General features: G+C 41.3%; 1 protein-coding gene across 1 annotated transcript in view; it reads right to left on the bottom strand.

The window, feature by feature from the left end:
• Positions 1-18,241, bottom strand: part of ROR1 (receptor tyrosine kinase like orphan receptor 1) — a gene marked incomplete at both ends in the record, with an annotated part of 394,069 nt that overhangs the window by 153,026 nt on the left and 222,802 nt on the right. The window contains one exon of the mRNA XM_080692061.1: positions 6,823-6,894. Coding sequence (XP_080548187.1) covers positions 6,823-6,894 — 72 coding nt within the window. The remainder of the gene's footprint in view (positions 1-6,822; positions 6,895-18,241) is intronic.

Below are 18,241 nucleotides of genomic sequence, written 5' to 3'. Positions count from 1 at the left end.
ATGATATAATTCCATAGCCCTCATCTTGAAGGTTCTTTTCCCCAGAGTGAATAGATTTGTCAAGTAAGAGGATCAACAAGAGAGAGCTGCTGTGTTGAAAGGAAACTGACTCCCATGACACCTTCTTTCGTGCCGGGTTCCAGGCAAAAGAACCAAGAGCTTGTTTTGGTGAAGAATACAGCAGACATAGCAGAGCTCACAGGAAGTTCCCCAAATATATTCATAAAAATGAATCCCTGTTTTTCTATCAAGGTGTTCCTCTCACTACTTTCAAGCTTAGACCACATTTAAAAAAAAATACTACAAAGGAAAAGAAAATGAAGAGTGGAGAATAACTGGGTGGTCAGGAAAAGGTTCTTTGAGGTGATGGCAATTATGTCAATGACCAGAAAAAGGCAAGGCAAAGAGAATTCTGGGTAGAAGCAAGAGCCTGTGCAAACCTCCTTGGATCGGCAGAGAGCCCGGCTTGCTGGTTGAGGCTAATGGTAGCTAATGTGGCTAGTGCAAGAGAGAGAATGCAGGATGAAGTTCAAGAGATAGAAACAATGGCTGGATCATGAGGGCCCCATGTGCACAAACCAAACAATCATCCCAAAGCTGGGGCTTCCTGACTTGTTCTGTGGTTCCTACTGCCGTTTATGTAAAGCACTACCAAATCATAATCCCTTAAGCTTTAGCCCACAATATCTTTTTTTTCCAAAGTGAGATCACTTCAGATATGGTCTTTGAGAGTTATTGATCAGATTATAATCAGTAATGACAATCTTTTATATTTTATGGTATTATACACATAAAAACACCACATAAAATCAGTTTTCAGAGACTTTTCTTTTTATAAAATGTAGCCCCTAACATTTTAAAGGCTGTGAGAAGAGATTTATTCAAAGTCTTTGCTATTGTTTAGGAGAGCAGTGCTATCCAACAGAAATAAAATGTGAGCCACAAATGCAAGCCACATGTGGCATCTTAAATCCTCTAGAAACCATACTGAAAGGATTAGGTAAATTATTTTTGACAATATGCTTCACTTAATTAAGATATGAAAACACTGTCATTTCAACATGTAATCAATATAAGAATTATTGATAAACTATTTTAAGCTCTTTTTGGGTCAGGAAGCTATGAACCCAGTGTACATTCTCTACTTATTCCATATCATTTTGAAGTGTTCATACTTCAAGTGATCTGGAACTACAGATGGCTAGTGGCTACTGTACTGGATCCTGCAACACTGGAACCTCCAAGGATCTGGAAACCACGAGGCTCAGGGCTAAATGAACAGTCACTGAGCTGCGGTGGACCTGGGCTGGGACCACACCCTAGCTCCCTGTGAAATGCTCTCTCCCCAGGTCACACTGCCCTCATCTTGGAATACCAAGGGTCCGGGGGCAAGGGAACTAGCAGCAAGCGCCCATTCATGCTGGATGCCGTGATGGGGCTCCTTCAAAGTCAGTATCACCTCTCCATTTCCTGTAGGAGAATACAGTCTCCAGTGCTTTGGTTGCTGACAATGGCAAAGACACATCTTTTATACAATGCTATCTATATCAGGAAAATATTGCTTAAGTCAAAACTTGCTAAACTTGGAGTACCACATGGCCACCCCAGGAATGGCATAAGGAATTCTTCCAGCCAGATACCCAGATACCAGTTTTTGTTTTGTTTTGATTTTTGGTGGTACTGGGGTTCCTGGAAACTCTTCCACTTCTGGGCTATACTCCCAGAACTTTTTTATATTTTTTTAAATTTGGAAGCAGGCTTTGAACCTGCACGATCCTCCTGTCTCCACCTCCCAAGCATGGGGATTACAAGCGTGCGCCACCACGCCTGGCTAGATACCAGTTTTGAAGTTGGAACACAGGGCTGGATAACCTCTCGGAGACCCCCAATCCCGGAGGACCATTTGCCAAGGTGCCCATTGCTAAGGCCATCCCCACTTTGCCACCTCCGCCCACTGCACCATCGCAAACACATACAGTGATAACAACAAACTGATCCTGCTGCAGAATTTGGACTAGCCGAGAGTCAAGCTCCAAGCTCGTCAGTCGGTACCACTGAGTAGACTATTTGTGTGCTAAAGACAAGTCAGAAGAGAGTGGACACAAGAGGAAGTAACTAGCGCTGAACTACAGAACCAAGCCATGGCCCTGCCATGGGGCTCTAAGGGAAGATGCAGGCTAAAGGGCTGCATCACGGATGTATCTGCTACCATGGCCAAGCAGGTAGCGGTCCTATTTCATACCGACAAGTGGCTCACAGAGAGGCTTTCTGGCCAGGAAAACCACCTTAGACAAGAGATAGAAATACCCCTATTCCACAGGTGAACAAAGGAAAGCTGAGAGTCATGTGAACCCAGGGACCATGCTCTTAAGAGCCACATGTTAAACTTCCCTACTATGGATAAAGCTCTAAACGAAAAAGGAAGCTAGTTCTTCATTAAAGTAAACAAGTAAGTACACGAGTAAATAAATGAATGAATAATAAATATATGTATTTGACAAAAATACTCCTAAATCTGGTTTGTCAGCACAGAACTATTTGCAGCTGGAAGCGGGTTTCAATAAGTTTTAAATAGTAGGCTCCCTCCCTTTCTGTTACCTACGGGTGCAATTTCCAGTCCTCTCTCCAAAAGAAATATTTGGCTTTCTACAGAAAGCTTGTGAGACTTTTTGTGCCTGAGCATAGAAGAAGAGAAAGAGGTCCTCAAAGCACCCACCCTGGCACCCCATGGAAAAGCTGAGGCTGAGCCCCTGGAGATCAATTTATTTCAGGTGGCACTTGCTTCTGATGCATTTGTTTCAAAAATTACTACCATGACCCATTAATAGCAGCTTTTAAGGGCTCTCCCCCAAGTGGCCTTGTCTCCTTTAAATTTCATATCCTGTTGGAAAAGATAAAACCAGGACCTGTGTGAGACTGGGGACCCAGGGTGGGATGCCTGGGGGAATAGAGCAGAGGTGGGGAAGAGGAAGGCATTAAAGTATACCCAGCAATGAGTTTAATTCGACCGCATCCCCACGTGGATGTGAGGGAGCCAGTGCTCTCGGCTGTCATGTAGAATGTAGATCCCTGAACTTAACCTGGAGGCCGTGGTGGAAGCCTTGGCACCACCACTCACCACCATGGGCCTCGGCCAAGTCTTTAACCCTATGCACCCCAGTTGCTTATCTGTTCTACTGCATAAGCTGGTGTGAATGCAAATGATGCATGACACACAGGAGAGAGACACACGGTAGCTATGAATCAGCTGAGATTCGAGCCCAAATGATTTGCTATCACATTTCCCACTACTTAGTAGGCATGATGTTAGGCGGTAAGAACACAGCAAGAGGTAAGAGAGACCTTGGCTTTATAGAGGCAAGCATAACATCGGCGATTTCAATACAGCGTGGTAAGGATTCTGACCAACGCAGACACAGAGTAATATGGTATTCCATAATTTTGGGCACTGTGGGTTGATGAAAGAATTTGACAGTTTTTTGTTTCACCCTCAAGGTGGTCTGCTGAGGCAGGAGCACTGCCTGTTGCAGTATGTCCATTAGAGGGACACGGTCTGGGGAAATGTTTAAGATGATGCTTAAGTGAAGGAGGAATTAGTAAAGTGGAGAACAGGGTCAAGGAAAATCCAGACAGAGGGAAATGCATGAGCAAGGGCTTAAGACTGGAGAGAGGTGGTATTTTAGGGAATTAGAGGCAGGTTGGTGAAGGAGGTGGATTATAAAGTATGAAGACTAAGCAGGGAGGTGGGGCCATACAGAACCTTGTTTGCCAAGCTAAGAAGAGTATCTTCTATGTGGGTGTTTGAATCCAGAACTGGCAGTTGCTAGCATGGGATGACTGAGCAGGCTCTTTAATCTCTACCCTAGCACTAGTGTATGCTTGTCCTATCAAACTGCCAAAGTGTCTAGGATTTTTCTTTCCTTTTGTTAAGCCCCAAGTAATAACCATCTTCACAAAAAAACAACGGTCATATCTTACTTTCAAATTAACATATCCGATTTGCCAGCCAAGTGAATTTTCACAACAACCTGATGAGGTAGGTACTTTTATTATCCCATCTTAAAAAAGAGAACGAAGCAAAGAGAGGTTGAGTAGCTTGCCAGAAGTTACACAGTAAACAAGTAGTAGAGGCAGGATCCAAACCTTGTCAGTGACCTTAATTTGAATATGTTCTCAAAATCACCTTATTCTCTCAAGTCTGTTTTCCAATTCACTATTTTTCTCTTTAGCTGAGTTCATCTGCTGTTTAGTTCATTTGATGATTTTTTTATTTTCACAACTATATTTTTCAATTCTAGAACTTTTGTTCTTTTGATATTGTCTACTTTCCTGTCAAATTATCCTGTAATTTTCCTATGGTTTCTATCTCCTCTTTCACGGTGAAACATTATAAACATACAGACTCTCCCAAGTTGGTCTACTCTTCTTAGTTCCTATGTTATAAACCCTTCCATGTGTTTTGTCTGTGAATGGTGGCTTTACTCTTTTTCTTTTTTTTCCCCCTGTGGTACTGGAGTTTCTGGAAGCCCTTCTACCTCTGGGTTACATTCCCAGACCTACTTCTTTGTTTATATTTTTATTTGGAAACAGGGTCTCTTAAGCCCACGTGGCTGGCTTCAAACCTGTGTGATCCTCCTGTCTCCGCCTCCCAAGCGCGGGGATTACAAGCGTGCACCACCACGCCCGGCTACCCTGCTCTTTTTAATGCACTATAATTAAAAAAAAATTAACTCAACATCAGCAGTTTTCTGATGTTTATTTTGATTTTTTAAATTTCATTTTTGGTAGGGGAGTTTCACACACTGGAATGTTGAGACGTTTTTATGAGCTGGTTTTAAGCATACAACTATCAGTATCTCAGAGTTTTAGCCAAGTTTTTGTATTATCTTTCTGGTGTATGGCTTGTGTAGCATATGAGAAGAATTTCAACCAGATACCCCTGGTGTTATGAAGGTTGGGGCTTTGATTTCTCATGGGCAAATGCCCATGGCCCAGGGTGGTAGATAGATTTCCATACCACATGCTCAGCAGAATTTTCCTTATTTCATATTTGTACCAGTCAATCCTCACTCATAGTCTAATACAGGAAGTTGATTTCATATGGCCCCAATTTTAATCTCCTTAGGATACTGATATTCCAGATCCTAGAAAGCATATCCATGTTCTCATAGGATCTTTGGCTCAATTCTTCCCCAGTGATCACTACACTGGCTCTTCGCTTCCAGGACTGAGGAAGTGCTCTTTGTGCATACCAGACTAAAAATTTATTTTGTTCTTTGTTTCCACCAACAGCTCTCTGTGATTGGAGAAAACACCCTTCAAAACTCGATCTGTTTAAGCAATCAGAAGGCTTTGAATAAGCATTTTGATTTCAGTCTTTTCAGTGAGGTTCTGAGGTCATGGAGGAAAGGAACCTTTTTCTAATGAATCTACAGATCCTAATTCTTCAAACAATGCCCAGACCAAACTGGGAATCAATAAGGACTTGAGTGAATGAATAAGTGAGTTAAGCAGCTTTCTTTCTATGAATTAAAGACATTATTACAAGTTTCTTTTAGAATAAGGTAATAATAACAGTCTCTGGAAAGCCACCAGGCTTTGACAATGACTCCAGGCGCCTTTACCGTTGCAATTCCAGAACTTAGATTCATGCCTGAACTACAGTAGAAACTCAGTGAGTTTATTGAATGTATTTGTACCCATAAATATAAGTGTAGCCCTTGACCAGGGAAGAAGTAACCCATCATTCCACATACCTCTACTTGAGATTTCCTATGAATAAGCCTGTGTGAGACTTTTGTGGTGAAAAAAAAAAGCAAGAAGGAAAATAGGAAAGAAAGGGAGAGAAGAAGGGAAGAAGGGGAAAGACAAGATAGAAATCCAACCATAAGAAATGTCCAGGCTTAAGGGAAAAATAAATATTTAAATTACTATGATATAATATAAAAATGCTAAGAGAAGAACAGAAAAAAAGACTATGCAGGTTCCAGTGAAGGAAAGGCCACTTACTGCTGAGTTACTAGACAAGGCCTGGGAGTGATAGAGAATTTATGCTCAGTTGAAGAAAAAACAATTTGTTGGCTTGCAGAAGGTAGAGTATGAGTATTGGCAAAAATATAGGAGCAATCCAGAAAAAAAGAGCAGGATATATAAGAAAAAAACAGATATTTGGCTGTACATATATAAATGGTATAAAGAAGACTAAAATAAAATAAGGCCGGCATGGCAGGTTGAGACAGATTGTGAATGTGTCCTGATGTACGACTCCGGGACACAGGGTCTTTATAGAGTAGCCAATGCTTAGCATATGGCCGGACTTAATTAATGCTAAGCAACAACTTCATAGCGGGAACCTGTTCTCCACATGCACGTGGGAAGCTTCCATCTGTACGCACAGGCAATTACAAACATCCCAAATACTCTGTCCTGAACCCTGCAAAGACATCAAATGTTCACTGTAAAAGGTCACCTAGCACACAGCTCTGATCAATCTTGGCTGGGGCTGAATCAAATCCCCTAAATAAGATCCACTAGATGTAGTGTCAGGAAGGTCAGAAGCAAGCCCATTCCACATCTTGAAGCATTTTTACCATGTGGAACATTTTAGACGAAGAAGGGAAAGGGAAAAAAAAACTCTCCAGAAATAATGAAATTCCAAGTAATTAAACGTTAAGTGATCACAAAGTAAGCTGGGAATATGTTTTGGCCACCACCTTCTTCCAGAGATCTAAAAAGCAGTCAGTTCCAAAGAAGGTCACTCCAGGGTTAAAAGTGGAGTTTCTTGTCTCCCACCTCGCCACCCCGTGTGTCCCTCCTGCGTACCTTTGTCCAGGTCACTTGAAATGTTCCATGATGAGGTAGGTACTAACTCAGCAGTGACTGACAGCTCTGTTTCTGCAAAGAGAAAGAAGGAGGGGAGAAAGACAATTTGAAATATAGTAGCGTATAGGTTGTTAGACGCATTTCAGGAGATTTCTAAAGGATTCACCCTTAGAGAGCGCTGGCCACGGTCCCCTAACTCACGCGGCTGGAAAGGCTGCACGGAGGCCAGGAAGAGGTGCCTGCATCTTACAGGCCATTCAAAGGGCAACTGATAGGCCGGATGTGGTGATTTTTACTTTAAGACTTGGGCTTGGAAATTTAATTTAAAATATTACATTCACAACAGCAACAAACCCGACAGAAGTGACCATGCATTATCAAACATAAATTCTTCATTTTCTTGCTAAAAAAGCAACCTTAGATTAATATATTTTATAATTGTCTCATGGAAAATAAGGACAAGATTGTCCTTGTGGCTGACTCTGTTGGTCTTTTGGTCACTTTTGTGAATTGGTAGCCAATCTATGAATAGAGAAATTCTTTTCTCTGCATTGACACTGTAAATCAAGACACATGAAAGCTTAAGTATTTGAACACAGTCATTTGTGGTAAGAAAACTTAAAAGGTAATTTTCAAACCCACATGCAAATCATCATTCAAAAGGATATAATACACTAGGAAGATTTAGAAATTTCAAGAATGGACTGTATATACAAATGAATTTTTTTTTTTTTTTTTTGGTGGGTGGTACTGGGGATAGAACCCAGAGGCTTTCTACCTCCAGGCTATACTTCCAGACCTCTTTTATATTTTATTTGGAAACAGTGTCTCACAAAGTTGCTGAGAGCATCACTAAGTAGCCGAGGCTGGCTTCATTCGAACCTGTGCGATCCTCCTGTCTCAGCCTCCCAAGCGCAGGGATTACAAGCATGCGTCACCACACCCGGCTACAAATGAAGGTTTCTGTTGTGTTTGGAAATGTAATCATGATGTCATTTTACCAAGGTATTTTAATAGGGTTTTATTAACTTCCCTTAGTCTACCTACCTACACACACACACACACACACACACACACACACACACACACACATCTTACAGAGCACCAGTGCTTGGCGGGGTCTTAGAGGGCCCGGGGTCATCAGATAGAGGGCAGCTTCCTGTCAATACTCTCCCCACCCCAGTGGCCCTTCGATGCAGTGCAAACTGAGTTAATCTCTTACAGCTCTTTTTGCCTGTGAAGCCCGGTGGCATCTGCTGTACAGCCTTTTCAACAGTGTACTCTAGGTAGCCAGTAAAAATGGGTTTGAGTTGAAACACGAGATTAATAAGTAGAAGAACTGGAATTCATATCCATCTCTGTCTGACTCTACTGCCCATTCAGCTCCCAGTAACCCAGGCTCTCCATACTCATTCCCCCCCCACCCAACTACCTCTTTACCTCTAACCACCTTTTCACAGAGATAAGCATACTTTCTACATTTCCTTATTTACTGATGGCAGCCGCCTGTCAAATGACCATAGAAGGCACACATCCTTGTCACCAACTGAGCCTTGCCAGGGACAAAATGTTTACCACCCAAACCTTGCAAAGGCCCATTTCTGGTGTGTCTACCTGCCACCAGCAGCAGAGACAAAGGGATTGTTTGGTTTGTGAGACCTCTTTGGCTGACCTATTTTCCCATCTAGAAACAGGTGGGAAAGACAGTAGACCAATGACACAGGCCCTCCCAACCCCCAGCAGCCCCTGTTTCTTCCTTTGTCCTGAGTGTTGGAAGGAGATCTGAAGGCAATGGGCAATATGGCAGTGATCTTACAGCATATACAGTTGTATATGCTGAATCTCAAGGGGAGAAGAGACACTGGTAGAGAAAATACCTTAACACAAATCCACGGTGGGACATAGAGCTTCCATCGACCCTTGTCCCAAGGATGGACATTTCATGTGTGTGATTTATCATCTATATTGCGGGGCCCTCCACATAAAACTCACATACAGTTCGACCCTGCTCCCTTCCAGCTGCTGCCCACTCTGGCTCCTTCAACCATGATAGTCCTCTTTTATAGTGTTAAAGGCTATTGTGGCTCACCTTTAAAATGTCTCAAAGAGCATCCCAATGCCCAGGTATCAGAGAGTTGGAGAAGAGAAGCATGGCAGCCCAAGTGGCATTCCAGGAGGCCAAGGGTTGGAAGTGGTGGGATTCAGACAGACTTCGACAGCATTTACATTAAATATTTTCATAGCTTCATCTTACTGCCGCTCACAGTTAAACCACCAGAAATATAGGTTTCCTTTTACAGTATTAACTTCATAGAAATTTGACTATATGTCACTTGGTTTTTCCAGCCTGGGTTTGAATTGCTGATTGAATATAATTTGGGGCTGATGACAAACGAATAGGTTCTTGGCACTGCTCATGGTGAAATTGCTCCCCGCGTGTCCCTGGACACTAATTACCACTCAGTTCTTGGGCAACGGCAAAGATAATTTCAATTTGCAAGCTCATTAACTGATTGTGCTGATTCTGAGGAATTTTATTCTCCCTGCCTCAAGATGGATTCTTTTAGATAACCACATGTTCAGTTCCTCAGATAAAATGACAATAAGAACATTAAATATTTAAAAAATAAATAATAACCCATCTGAAAAGTGTTTTCTGAGGCTGCATTAATTAAAAAAGGAAGGCTGATTATTTTATGTAAAGATACAAATTTTGATACCATTTATTCCCTCTCAAAATGATGTCCCTATAATTATTTTCCCCCTGGAGGATATGGTGGTAGATGCCTATAATCCCAGTACTTGGGAGGCTAAGACAGAAAGATCACAGATTTGGGGCCAGCCTCAGCAACTTAGTGAGACCCTATTTCAAAATAAAATAAGCCAGCCGGGCGTGGTGGCGCACGCCTGTAATCCCAGCATTTGGGAGGCTGAGACAGAAGGATCATGGTTTGCAGACAGCCTCAGCTACTTAGTGAGGCCTTTGGCAACTTAGTGAGACCCTGTTTCAAAATAAAGAATAAAAAATAGGGCAGGGGGTGTAGTTCAGAGGTTAAATGCCCCTGGGTTCCATCCCCAGACCCGTAAAATTAATTAATTAATTAATTAATTAATAAAATAAGCCATGCATGTGGTAGACTCCTGTATTCCCAGTACTTGGGGGGTGAGACAGGAGGATCACAGGTTCAAGGAGAGCCTCAGCAAATAGCAAAGACTTTCATCAAACTAGTGAGACCCTATTTCAAAACAAAAAATCAAAAGGGCTGGGGATGCAGCTTGTGTTCAGTACACACACACACACACACACACACACACACACACACACACACAAATAAAAATAAAACATACAAAGTGCTGAGGGTGTTCTTGGAAGGTAGAACATCCCTGGGTTCAATCCCCAGCATAAAAATAATTGTTAATACAATTAACTTTTTCTCCTGAAAGACTGAAGTTTAAGTGGACAAAACTGAGTACACCGTGGCTTGAGCTACCTCAATTTCATGGCCACCAGTCTTGACCCAGGAGAAATCCTCTGGCAGAGTCAGCTACTCTGCCAATTCCTCACTACAGCAAAAGGATGGGCCATTTCCAAGTAAATTTACTACCAGACTAGTAGATTCTTTCTGTGTAAAAGCACTGTGTACTAACAAGTTAACCTGTGGCCACTTAGGAGACAGGAAAATGTTTAATGAAACCCACACCTACATTAAAAAGCCAATTTCTGCCACTTAAAAATTTTGCAATAAGGACCAAGCTATTTGAAAACACTTGGCTTCTATTTTCTCATCCATAAAATGGGGACAATAAAAGCCACCTCAGAGGACTACAATCAGGATTAAATTTCACAATGGACCGAAAAGATCCTGCACAGTTCTCGGCATTAAGTGGAGACTCCAGGTATTTCATGGCTTCTCCACCATGGAGCGAGGCAGAGAACAGCTCTACATGGACATCCTGGGTTAGCCTCTGTGTCACTGTGTTTGAAATAGTGCATTTGCTGTGCTTTTAGAAAATCTGTATTTCACATGCTTCACTAATCCAAGCCCATCTTTTTTCATTTTGTGAGGTTTTCCTGAATTGGTCACCAGTTCTCTAGGAACTTAAGTGTTTATATGTGGTTTTACCCAATTTGAGCAAATCAAGTATGTTTTAAAAAACTTCAACCCTTATCTTTCTCAACCTCCATAGGAGAGCAAACCTCAAAAGCTATTTTTCTGATTTGATCGATAGGAGCTATTACCTTTACCATTTCTCTGATGATTGACTTCTTGGCACTGATTCTGCAAACCATCAGGTTTTAGCATTTAAGCCTGGACACTGGGAGTTTTATTTAGAAGGAAAAAAAATAAGACTTTATTCCTCCTTAGTGATGAAAGTCTGTGCTCTCCAGAAAGATTGCTGGTTCATCTCAGCAGCTGGCAGATAGAGATACAATATTCAGGATGCAGAGGCTCTTCCAAGAAACACCAGCCTTGCCGCATCCTGTATCCCTGGCCCAGTGATATCTGAGGCTACACAGGCTCACTGTCTACTCCCAAGGAGAGCGGCCAATGCAGCTGCCACAAAGAGCGGCTCAGTAGAAGCAGGTGGCTGCTATTCTGTGCCATCGAGTCCTAAGGTATTACCCTTGGGCGGGCCCTGAGGCCTGGGAATGACCCACTCAGCATAATGCCCTTGAGATCCACCCAATATGTTGAAACAAGAGTTTATTCTTTTTCATTGCTGACTAGTATCCCATAATATGATGTAGTACATTTTGTTTACCCAGTCACCTCTGCTACTTAGGGGTTTCCATTTTCTGACTATTACAAATGAAACTGTTATGAATCCACTGTTATGAATCTGTGCTAAATTACTTATTTCAGTAAGAAGGAATAAAATTTAGAATGAAAGAGTTGTAGGCAAGAAGCAATAATAATAAGAAAATCAATTGGGATGTATGTTAATATTTTAGATAGATCTTGGTCCTAAAAATAAGTAAGTGATGAGAGGTACCACAGAGGTTGGCACAGGGTTCTAGGACGACACTGAGGAAAAATACAAATTTCCATGCCAGGCTGGGTCTGGGGCGCTCAGCACATGATGGCAGGGAGCGGACAGAAGGAGAGAGCAAAAGCTCTGCTGTCATATCACAGAGGTCCGCAGTGAGAAGCAAGAGAGAGCAAGAAAGAGGACTCAAGAACAAAAGCACAGAGTTAAGGTCACACCCCAGAGGCCCGCCTTCTCCATCCACACCCCATCTGCCAGGGTTACCACTTAGTAAATCTATTACAATGGATTTCTCTACCGATGAGTTCACAACCCCCATGACTAATTATATCAACTCTGAACATTAATACCTAAGCTCTTCAGGAGACATCTAGGTCTACTCATAACAAGTACTGTATGATAAGCACTGAGAAGAAAACCCGGAGACAGAAAGGCTGGCACAATCTTGAAGAATCCAGTCTTTTTAATTTTTTTTTTAATGGCACCAAGGATTAAACTCAGGGAAATTCTGTCTCTGAGCTATGTCCTCCAAACAGATATTTGTTTTTGTTTTAAAACAGGATCTTGCTAGGTTGCTGAATGGTCTTGCTAAATTGCTGATGCTGGTTTTGAACCTGCAATCCTTCTGTCTCAGCCTCCCAAGTACTGAGATTATAGGTATGCACTGCCACACCCGGTTGGATCCAGTCTTGACCAAAGATTTTGATGATGAATTTCAGAGAGTTTATGGCAAGCCAGATGTTTAGACAGACATAGGAATCCATATATAACCCCATTTAGTTCTTTGAATAAAAGAGGACAACAAGGAGCTGAGAACCGATGAGGCTCTCACCCTCCCAGAGAGACTCTTGCCATCATAGAAAACACCATCTACGGAGACCTGTCTTCACCTGTCCTGCTCACATAACTAACTGCCTCTGCCTGCAGAACTTGAGCGCTCAAGAGGCTTTTATTAGAAATAGGGAATGTGTTTTATAATTTTAATGATGTGGGCCTAGCCCTATATATATACTTTTTAGATTGATTCTTCAACCAGTGCTTAAGTCTCCTGTGCTTTTATCTCCCTAGCAATGTAAAAAGGTGCTCTGAACGGAGGACCATTTTGCCTTTATAATTTATAGTTGACCCAGAAAAGAGGGAAAATAATTAGCCATTTAACCCAATACTATGCCAAGGTTAAATGATTTCTGTTCAAGCCTGCTTGTATAGAGATCAATGGTGAAACAGAATATATGAAATAGAATTTTTTTTCTTGCATGTGGTGCTTGAGAGTGAACCCAGGGTTGTATGTATGCTAGGCAAGCAGTCTACCATTATATCTCCAATCCCTAAAACAGAATATTTTTATGCACAAATTTAATCTCCTAGAAAACGTCTCATACTAATATCAATGAAATGTTCCTCATGCTGGAACCGCAAACTGAAAGATACTTCTGTTTCAGACTTATTTTTAAATCACAGAAGAACAACCATGTAATTCAACAGTGAAGTAAAATAAACTCGCTAATTCAGTGCTAACTGTGTTTACTATTGAATCATTAAAAACTGGAATTTTCTCAATTTTTAAATTTTATGTTCCATTGGCCATTGGTAAGCATTTTTTTTTCCTTTCAGTCTGATTAACTAGTAAGTTTCTTGAGGGGAGGATCATGTCTTGCGTTCTTTTTGTGCCCACTTGACTTCTGAACAATCCTAAAATACAACTGATAGGGGCACACAGCAGATGGAGGAAAGGGCTCAAGTTTGCAGTTGGGCACGTTCCAATCCTGGCTCTGCTTTTGACCTTGGGTGAATTGCATATATATACGTCTATAGCCTAGCATGGTCCTCTATAATCTGCCATGGTAATAAAATTCAAATAATGATATTCCTGGAAAAAAAACTAAGAACACAAAAAGGTCTGAATGAACTGAGAAAGTTAATGTAATATAAGAGTCTAGGAGAAAGGGAGCTGGCACACTATGTCCACAGTAACCTTGATACTGAGGTAGCTCAGTGGCTACTAACCAAGAACAGGATTGGGACCTCTAGGATGTCTTTTGAAGCTCAAAATTTATGTTTCACTTAAAGAAATGGATTTTAGATGGAAACTGATGCTTCTGTAAAGAGCAGTGCAGAATTGTGCTAAGCATTATCTAAGTTACATAGGATCTCCTCCGCTGAGATGTCTGTAAATTCCTTCATTAAACAGTCAGATTGGGCACACTCTAAAAATGTGCAGTAATTCTGCAGAGACACAGAAGGGGGGAGAGAGAGAAAAACAAACTCCTATTCAGCCTTGATTCTCGGCCACTTAAAGCAGTTACAAAGAGAAGCCCACTTTGGATGCAGTTGAGAAAGCTATTAAGATTCCAAGCACCTTCCAGTAATACAAGTACCTTGTATTTAGGTAGCACTTTTCTTTTCAAGAAAGTTGGTACGCAGCACAGACAATATTAGCTCATGACTCCACGTGTGAAGGATCAAGGCCTGAGATAATCATACCTTGGTTGAATTTGAAGAAACCCAGACTTGGGCAGAGAACTCACCTAAGGTCCCTTGACATGTCATCAGCTTCCAGAAGAACATAACTATGACCTTCCCCCACCATCCTGCCTCTGCTCTGGCTCTCCTCTACCCTGCTGGTGAGACTCTCACCGAGGTTTAGGGCTGGTTCTTTCTAACCCCCTCTGGCACATTGTTAATTCAATCATCTCAAAGTTTTAAAGTGTGAGAATTACAACAACCACCAAAAAATTATTGTCAGAAAAAAAATCTATTGAATGCATAATTTGTACCTTCTGGCTGTCCCTATGAATCAAGTGTTTAAGTTAATGGGATTGAGGGTCTTCTGGATTAGTGAAAATTATTTTAATCAGAGAGGTAAATTTAGGAGGATTACTATTATCCTGCAAGATAGTAAGATGTTTTTTCTCCAGCCATATTAGCCTGGGCGTGTAGAATCTAGATGACTGGCAATTTTCAAATACTTAATTCACCTCAAATTGCTCCAGTTTAAAATGCCTCATCTGTCTGGACTGGGTTTCCCGCACCATGTCATTATTGATAGCCTGGGGAGATCAATAATTAGAATTAAACAGAGGGAAACATTAAGCAGAATATAAGTGGGGACTAGAATCCCTTCCCAGAGCCTTGATCGCTCCCTCTTCTGAAATCCTATAGCATTGTATCTATTCCTCTTCTAAATCACTTCTTTTCTCTTTGTAGGGCAACCTACAATTGCCTGCATGTGCACGTTTCTGGCGAGAGTGAGAGCTTCTTGAGGCTGGGGTGAGGCTGGAGTTACCCCTACATTCCTTGCAGCATGAACCATCCACCCGGCACGGGGTAGACCCTCCATATGGTTTCTGAATGGCTAGGGGATACAGTAGCTGTGCTCCCCCTTTCTGTGCATATCCATTCCTCTACGGCAGTGTGGTGGATTGCAAAATGGTTACACTTCACTTCCCTCGCACTTACATCTCTTTTCACCTTTTCCCCAAAAGAGATGGAACCTGTATCTCCACCTCCAAATCTGGAATGGCTTGTGACTTGTCCTGGCTAACACCAGATCAGAGAACCACCCGACCTCTGACTCATGAGCTAAATACATGTTTGTTGTAACCCACTACATTTTGGGGTAGATGGTTACATATAATTATTGGTGGGTAATATATACCCATTTACAGATGAGAACACCAAGGTTCAATGAGGTTAGAAATTAGCCCAAAACCAAAGAGTGATAAAGTCAGGATTTTAACCTGTTTCTCTCATTCCAGAGCTTTTAGTCTTTCCACTAAATAAGTGCGCCAGATTTTGAATGTTCTTGTGCATTCTGAAATAAATTCGAGAAACTAAAGGTGAAAGATGAATGGATGGGAGTGCTTCTTTTCACTGCACTGTGAACCTTCCACAGGAGCGAGTCACCCTCATCTCTCAAGACTGGGTGCTGGGAGTTCGGTTTATCCTTTTTTGCGGGTGAGCGGGAGTACTTGGGATTGAATCCAGGGGAATTCTACCTCCAAGCCATACCCATAGCCTTATTATTATTTTTTTAAACAGGTTCTCACTAAATTTCTGAGGCTGGTCTGGAACCTGTGATCCTTCTGTCTCATCGCAGTCTCTTAAGTACTGGGATTATAAGCATGGATCACCATGCCCAGCTCATTACACTGAATTTAAGAGCAGCAAAGCCACAAAATCTCTTTGAGTCAAAGATCTGGAAAGAATGATATTCTCACATGCAGAAACACTGAGCTCACTAATAACAACTGCTATTCAAACTTGGTGATTTGGTCATTTCCTCGCCCATTATAGTTTTTTTAAAATACTACTATTAGAAAAATTATAATTTCCCATGTAATTAATGTTGTGACTGTTCCTTTCCATTGGCATCACTCTGCCAAGACAGGGCCAGTTTGATTTTTTGAATCTGATGGAAACCATTTGAATTGGCTCCCAGGTGCCACTTTACATCCAAAATGAAATGCAGTTCTGCCTGTAGACTTTAGGAACCTAGGCATTGGAGGCTGGAGGCATGGGAACTTTTCACAGAGATGCAAGGCCACGCTTTGGATTTGCTGGAGTCAGTCACATGTGACAGGGAGGCCCTTCCTGCTCCCACAGCCGTCAAACAGAAGCTGTTCCAGAGGCCTTTCCAGTGGATTGCAGTGAACAGGAACGGCTGCAGCGGCCCCAGCGCTACCGAGCATTTGATGGATGAGGTGACCTGTTTGCTCATGCATGTCACTTGCCAGGATGGGCAACTTGATCCGGGGCTGATAAGAAAATGCTCTTAAGCTGCTCAGAGAAGGTGCATGCCCTCCTCATAGGGAATACAGTCATCCATTCTCAGTCAGGGATGACCAAGACATTTGGGAGGATTTATCGCGGGAGGTGAAATGGCTTGGGAGAGCAATGTAGGAGGAGGGGTTTCATTTTTCTGCCTCTCCCTGAGTTCACAGTCAGTTCCATGGCAAGATCTTCCAGAGAGAAGATCCTTCTTCTGCATCTTTCCCTGTAAACCCTGCATCCTGTGTGTATCCTGTCATGTCTCTCCGAGCCTGCTGTTTCAAGGTCCCATATAAGCAAGTATATTGCCGGCACGTGGGAGAAAGCATTTATTTAATTATTTTATTTTTAAAATTTTTGTGGTACTAGAGTTAGAACCTAGAGGCTTTCTACCTCTGGGCTATACTCCCAGACCTATTTTATATTTTATTTGGAAACAGGGTCTCACTAAGTTGCTGAGAGCCTCACTAAGTAGCTGAGGCTGGCTTCAAACCTGTGCGATCCTCCTGTCTCAGCCTCCCAAGCGCTGGGATTACAAGCGTGCGCCACCATGCCTGGCAAAGGAGAAAGCTATTTAGCAACCTTATAGTGTGAAGGGCTTTTCAATGTCTGACACAAAATTGCAAAGCCATAAGAAGAGAGATGATTAACTGGACTACGCTAAAAAAAAAAAAAATCTTTACAGGGAAAATAGCAAAATTAATGATGAAATAGCAAAATTAAGAAAACTAGAAAGAAAATAATTCATGCAGCTAAAGAGGCAAAGCTCTAGCTGCCAGAATACAGTAAGCAAAAATTCCTGCACATTACCAAGAAATAATAAAAAAGTTCAAGAATGCAAAAGATAGGTGGGCAAAGGAAATGGATAAGCAATTTACAGATAAGGAAATGAGTGGATACCAACCTCACAGAAAAAAAAATATAAATTAAAACTTCAATAAGATATTGTTTTTCAATCAGATTAGAAATTTTAAAAAAGCACTTGATAGCTGACTCTATTGAGAGGGATATAAAGAAATGGCAACATATATTAGCAGGAAGAAAAATTGGCACAGCCTGGCAATATTCATACAATTTAAAATACAAATACAGTGTGAATAACAATTCTACTTCTAGGAATTTAACACTACAAACGTATTCAAACATGCATGAAATAATTTTAGTGTGAGATTTTAGTGGCAGTATTATCTATATTTATAAAAGATTGGAGGCAACATTTGTCTATCAACAAGAGTCTGACTAAATAAATTATGGCTATATAAAACCCACAACAGAACAAAATGCAGCTGTTACAAAGGATAAGAAAACTCTGCAGGTATCGATTTGGAACAATCACCATAATATATCATTAGGTTACAAAAGAAAAGTACTGACAGTATGCATAGAAAAAGTAATTTGTATAAAACCAAATTGCTTGGTCTTTGTGCTTGTGAGCTATAGATGTACATATATATGTAACAGGTATAGTACATATATCTTCATATATATACATTCTGATAAATATTTATAAAAAGGATATTCAAAAATTAGGAACCATGTCTATATTTGAGGAGGGGAACTGGATCCCATCTCTCAAATTTGCCCAGGAACCCATCCAAATGTTGGATGAGTGAGAAGGGAACTTATTTATTTTTTTACTATATTTTCTTTTGTATTTTTA

This window comes from Muscardinus avellanarius, assembly GCF_963383645.1.
Source record: "Muscardinus avellanarius genome assembly, chromosome: 3".
NCBI lineage: Eukaryota > Metazoa > Chordata > Mammalia > Rodentia > Gliridae > Muscardinus > Muscardinus avellanarius.
The sequence above is the reverse complement of the archived record's forward strand: the minus strand, read 5'-3'. Positions and strand labels throughout refer to the sequence as shown.